This window comes from Gavialis gangeticus, unplaced genomic scaffold (assembly GCF_001723915.1).
Source record: "Gavialis gangeticus isolate Ggan-Ray unplaced genomic scaffold, GavGan_comp1, whole genome shotgun sequence".
In the NCBI taxonomy this organism is placed as follows: Eukaryota; Metazoa; Chordata; order Crocodylia; family Gavialidae; genus Gavialis; species Gavialis gangeticus.
The window spans coordinates 114,968,717-114,975,270 of NW_017729025.1; the positions used below are offsets into that span (position 1 = coordinate 114,968,717).

The 6,554-nt window shown below is 39.7% G+C and overlaps 1 protein-coding gene across 1 annotated transcript in view; it reads right to left on the minus strand.

Annotated features, from left to right (window-relative positions):
* Positions 1-693: 693 nt before the first annotated feature.
* Positions 694-6,554, minus strand: part of E2F8 (E2F transcription factor 8) — a 30,992-nt gene continuing 25,131 nt past the window's right edge. The window contains exons 10-13 of the mRNA XM_019519463.1: positions 3,551-3,769; positions 2,742-2,874; positions 2,181-2,569; positions 694-1,518 (exon numbers count right to left, since the gene is read on the minus strand). Of these exons, the coding sequence (XP_019375008.1) occupies positions 1,342-1,518; positions 2,181-2,569; positions 2,742-2,874; positions 3,551-3,769 (918 nt within the window). The 3' untranslated portion in view covers positions 694-1,341. The remainder of the gene's footprint in view (positions 1,519-2,180; positions 2,570-2,741; positions 2,875-3,550; positions 3,770-6,554) is intronic.

Consider the following 6,554-nt stretch of genomic DNA (forward strand, 5'->3'; position numbering starts at 1 on the left):
TTCCCCCCCCCCCCCCCCCCAAAGAAATGGCAGGTTGACAGAAATGCAACACAAGGCATATAACTTTTGAATTGGTAACTGGGTTTCAACAAGGGCTCCTTTAGCCAACACATTCAACTGTATGACTAGTTTGCCCAGCAGGCAAGGTTAGACACATCAGGGCACTGGTACCTCTGTGAAGGTTCTGGTAAGGTTTTCAAACCTGCACAGCACCAAGACAACCTACACCTATTAACAGGCCACAATGGGATCTGTAGAATGACCCATCTTCCTGTAGTTTGGGTTTAAGGGGAAGAAGTAGGTTCATGGCCTCCTGTTTTTCTTTTAGACCACAAAAAGAAATCTCCAAAATTCAGAAAGAGGAAGAGAAGGAAGGTAGGTTTCCAATGTGGTGTTCAATTTCAGGCCCAGCCCTAGTAACCTCATGTTTTCCTTAAGCTTCTGTATTCATGCAGAAGTCTGCAGCAGTTCTGTCCCTAGTTTTTTGAGAGTTCTAGTTGCTTTGAATTTGAATTAAAACAAGCAAACCTGTGGAGCACCATCATTTACGTTCAGATTACATGCAGATGCAACTAGGACGGTAATTCTAGAAAGCTTTCTTCTATTCATCTTCCTAAGATATACCTAGTAGAGTAAGATAGATAGTTTTCTTCTTTGTATAATAGGAATTAATAGCAAAGTTCTTATCACACGTAGGTTATAAACAAGGTTTTAATGGAAGTACACTGTAACTCACTGGTAATTTCATTTGATTAAACAATACCTTATCAAAATTAGAAATTTGACTTAAAGTTTAATTTGAACAAATTGATTAAAAATACATTATAAATAAATCTTAATTTACATAGACTTGATTAAATTTACTAACTTTACAAAAGCATTATTGAAAGATCAAAGGAATAAAAGAAACAAATTTTAAACTACAGCCATTCTATTAAAAGAGACCATATATTACAATCCCAGTACTTCCATTGTGCAAAATGTACTGATATATTGTACCTGTGTATTTTTAGCCAAATTCTGTACAGAGCATTATGAACTTGCAGATTTACTTTTATTTTGTACTGTTATACAGAATAAGACAGAGTCCATAACTTTTTAATACTTTAGGTAAGCCTTTTGGAGAAATTAATGGACATTTAAACTTACTTATAGTAAGAGCTGTTTTAATCCGAAGCTTTTAAATAAGGCTATTCCAGTATTATAGATTTTCCAATACATTTACAATTCATTTTCCAGGCACACATCTTCCAAATTACAATACCAAGATGTCATCAGAGTGTTATACCATAAATTATATCCACGTTAACCTGGTCCAATGGCTTTATCCCATATCAAAAGCTAGTCATCTGACACTTCAAGTTTTCTTTGTGGAATTGTCAAGGTTCTTTGAAAAGCTCTATCTGAATTTTCAGGAAATGAAGATAAACTAGCAATTGTGTTTGGCCCTCCTGGAGTACGGAAGAAATTTTCAGTCACTACCTGTGACTCCTTAGGTTTTGCTGGAACACTAGTCTGCTTGAAAGAGAAAACAAAGTTATTGTCATTGAAAATGAGCAGAAAAAACACAAAAACGAAACTACCAATAAGAATTGCTAAAAACTATGGAATATGACTAATCTATAGAACTGGAAAGAGCACACTTGTAAGAGTATCATTTTGTCCTTTCAGTCTCTATTGTTTATACAACCAAGTGTCCTTTAGGTAACAGAATTTAGGGGCAAAAAATACACAACTTAATTCTTCACTCAAGCTACGTATATTATCATACCCCATGGACTGCTGCATACAAAATCAGAATTTGAAAGCTAACATTAGATATACAATGAGGGAAATGAAGAATTTAATGGGGATGAAAAGGAAAGTTAACTAGACAACCTGCTTCTGTCCATGTCGAGTGCCATCTTACCTTCTGCATCCCATTCAAAATATCTCTGCAGTTAGCCTTTCATCCCACCCTTGGCATTCCTCTGACTGGCTCTGCTTTCTCTACAAATATGAATTACCTGTCTCTTTTTGCTTAGATGTACAGCCCTACTTCAGGTATCAAGTTAACCTCCACCTCTACACTAGCAATCATACCAGCTTTGCCATTTAAATCCAATCTTCTGAGGTACTACTGTACCATATCTAAAATTTAACATAAAATGGAAAAAAACTGTATTTGATAGTTCTCATACCTGCTGTAAAGGAATTGCTGCAACTGATTTTCCATTCAGCTCACAATCAGGAATCTGAGATTCATTTTTAAGCACTTTTTCTTGTGAGTTCATGTTTTCTGAGACCGTATTAACATGTTCTGCTTCTGGAGAGATTGGCACAGACTGAAGAACAGGATTTGCAGAAACCTGCACACCAGCAGGTATCAATCCTAAATGTTGTAGTGTAAAGTTCAGAATGGAAGAACTTGGATTTTGGACAGAATTTGTATGGCCTGAATTAAGGCATGAGCTGTTTACTACAGGTGCAGCAGCTATAGAAGATGGTGATACCATTATATTCATGGGTGTTACATGGAAAGCAGGAATATTAACTGCCGTGAGCTCAGATGCTGTCACTGGAATGACACCTATTAGGGAAAACATGGGAGGTAAAGGAAAAAAAAGAAACCTTTAAAAACTTAAGCCTCTTATAGGATTAAAGTCCAACCCTGTATGTTGAATAACTTCAACAAGTTTGGCCCACAATGCTTAAAGACAACTAGCTTCATATAAAGTGGTAAGGGCTGTACAAATACATACCAGTAATAGGTGAACTGTAGGTTGCTGGTTGTAATGAACATATTCCAGCTTTTTCCTTATTAGAAAAAGTTGTCTCATTGCTATGTTGGGTGCACCGAGCAATAGGAATAAGATACCCCGATGGAAACAAAGCCTGAAAAAGAAAGGATAATTTTTCTTGCAGACAAAATGTTTTTGATATTCTTCTATTGAGATGACATTCTGGAGAAACTCTGATTCTAATTTTTCACTCTTTCATCCACCACGTCCTATACTACATCCACACACTGACATCCTACCAGAGGCTTAAATAAGACTCCTTCAACCATCACAGTAGAGATTAACTGCTAATCAAGTGTAATTCAGTACCCTCCCTTCCTGGAGTCAAGTGTGCTGCATTCTATTGACTCTGAACCAACACACTGAAATTGGGAATCCAACCTGAATTCAAGCAATATAACTTAAGCCAGACATACTTAAAAGGCAAGTCTAAAATGTAACTGTTTTATCAAATCCTTTAAGTCTCAACTCAACTGATGGCATTGTCATACTGTTCTCAACTCAGCTCAAACTTTTGCTATTAAAAAGTTTTGATACAAAGTAAATTATTTTTGGTATTTTTACATATTTTTGCTCATTTCTCCCTTCTCCAGTCCTGACCTTCATTAGTAAGGGATCTCACTGTGGAAAAAATGAATTTTGCATGATAGCAGATGAAAAACAAGCATAGTACTTGGCACCCCAGAGAGATCTTGTGTACAAAATCTTTAAAGAAAAAGTCCTGGAAATCCAAGCAGCTAGAAATTGCTGGTCTTCAGGGGGAAGTTTACCTCATGAGCATGAACAGCAAATGGAACAGGTCTCTCTTGTGTATTATTGGTTTTGCTTTGATCTTCTGGAAAACCTTCTCTCTCTTCTTTGTCACAACAACATTCCATATTTTGGTCTAGATTTTCAAATTTGATCTGTCCTCTTTCTTGAAAACTGATGACTTCAGTATCCATGTGCAGAGCTCTAGAAGATGGTCTTTCATTCTTGGCAGACTCTCCCTGAAATATTTTGCTTGTTTTAGTATGTGTATTATAATATGCTTTCTTAATTACAAGTCTACTGTGTACACATCATTAAAAATACATTTGCTTTCTTACACTGGTTATTTTTATTTGTTAATTTGCACCAGGAGACCCAGGTAATAAACGTGTCCTCAGGATTAAGGTAGAAGGGGTAGAAAGCTATGCCCTACCTCGTTTTCTCAGGTACACACTAAATATAGTTCAGGAGCACCTATGAATCTGGCTCAACAAGTTTCAGCTTCTCCTTGGTCCAATATTTTGTATTGCTGTAGGTCTTGTAATACTGCATTGGCCACTAGGATAAACATTCACTACCATTAGTTCTTGGTATTGACCTAGAAGGACGTGGGCAGTGGGGTCCCACAGGGCTTGGTCCTTGGACTGATGCTCTTCAATGTCTTCATCAGTGACTTGGATGAGGGAGTGAAGTGTACTCTAAGTTTGTGCATGATACAAAACTGTGGGGAGAAGCGGACAAACCAGAGGGCAGGAAACAATTACAGGCAGACCTGGACAGGTTGGACAAATGGGCAGAAAACAATAGAATGCAATTTAACAAGGAGAAATGCAAAGTGCTGCACCTAGGGAGGAAAAATGTCCAGCACACCTACTGCCTAGGAAATGACCTGCTTGGTAGCACGGAAGTGGAAAGGGATCTTGGAGTCCTAGTGGACTCCAAGATGAACATGAGTCGTCAGTGTGACAAAGTCATCAGGAAAGCTAACTGCACTTTATCATGCATCAGTAGATGCATGACAAACAGAACCAAGGAGGTGATACTTCCACTCTAACGGGCGCTGGTCAGAGCACAGTTGGAGTACTGCGTGCAGTTTTGGGTGCCGCACTTTGAGAGGGATGTGGATAACCTGGAGAGGGCCCAGAGAAGGGCCACTCACATGGTTAAGGGCTTGCGGGCCAAGCCCTAGGAGGACAGACTAGGGCACCTGGACCTCTTCAGCCTTTGCAAGAGAAGGTTGAGAGGCGACCTTGTGGCTGCCTATAAATTCATCATGGGGGCGCAGAAGGGAATTGGTGAGGCTCTACTCACCAAGGCGCCCTTGGGGGTCACAAGAAATAATGGCCATAAGCTAGCAGACAGCAGATTTAGACTGGACATTAGGAGGAACTTCTTCACAGTTAAAGTGGCCAAGGTCTGGAATGGGCTCCCGAGGGCGGTGGTACTCCTCCCCTATCCTGGGGGTATTCAAGAGGAGGTTGGATGAGCATCTGTCTGGGGTCATCTGAACCCAGCACTCCTTCCTGCCCATGCAGGGGGTCAAACTCGATCTATTGAGGTCCCTTCCACCCCTAACATCTAGGAATCTATGAATTAGATACAAATACTTGAAACATTTTCAAGATTCTGGTCCTTATCATATGCTTCAATTTTATAAGTCTACCTTATCTCTGAGAACTTTAGAAAGACTACCTTTTTATGACCCGAGACAATCTGAGCAGTGTGCAGGGCCTAGGGCAAATCAGCAAGGGCAAGGCCCCACCCCCAGATGCAAGGAAGCCAGTGGCAGATTTGGTGGCAGGGCGGGGTGGGGGGATGGTGAGTGGATGGATGTGCCAGACTCAGTGGCAGATTCAGGGGGGGAGAGGCTGGACATGAAGCCGGTGGCAGTGCCAAGTCACTGTGCCACTCCATGGGCCCAAGACAGTTGCCCTGATTTGCCCCCTCCCCCAGGGACAGCCCTGTTTATAGATTTGCGGGGGGGGGGGGTGGAGAAGTAGGTCAAGCTTTGGAACTGTCCACCTACAGCTGTTTTAGAATCTCAATTCCTGGAAGTTTTCAAGAACAGATTAGACAGACACTTGGCTGGAAGGAATAGTTTAGCCAGGGATGTTCCTGTCTTGAGTAGGGTGCTAAACTACATGAAGTCCCTTCCAGCTGTACTTTCCTATGAGCTTTTGAAGCTAATACTGACTGTTAAAGACCACACAAGATACCAAGTTCTCAAAACTACCCCAGAAAGACTGTACCAATATCCCCAGTGTTACCAAGCTTGATTTGGTTTCCATTTTTATGCCTTGGTAAGCACTTCTGGATGTTTTCTCTGAATCCAAGCATTTAAAAAACCAAATGAACAAGTAAATAAACAAATGTGAAACAGTGATTCTAGGATGACCAATAGCATTATATATCACATCCAAATGTCAAACAAGCACCAGGCAAACCAACAGCAAGGACTAGTGAATGCTCACCCTAAAAATAAAGGGAAGCTAAGGTAAAAGAAGGAATCGTACCTTAAACAATATTTGAAAACACTAAACATTTGTACAAGAGACAGTTTTCAGTTGCACCTTATAGTTCAATGTCATTTTTTCCATCCAAATCTCCCTGCCCCCAAAGCCTTTTTTCATGCCAGAAGAATAGACAGTTCCATTCTACAAAGTGGCATGAAAAAATCTTATTGGTGATGCACTCAAGTTATATCCTTCTTTCAAAGTTGATTGCAGTAAGACATTAAGACTAAGAGTTCTCAGGACAATTTACAAACGTTATGGCTTCCAGTAGGATCCCGAACACAATTTAAAGTAATAACATATTTGTACAAAATAAGAACTGTACATTTCTAATGTTACTTACCATAGAAACACCAAGACTCTTCTGACCATGTTTGCATTTTTTAATTAAATTGTTTTCCTGTAATGCTTGTGATCTTTTAAGAAAGCTCCGTGGCATAGATTCAATTTTTGTAACTTTTTTCTCTTTTGCATTCAAGAAGTTTCTTGTGTCATCTTTAACTACATTACC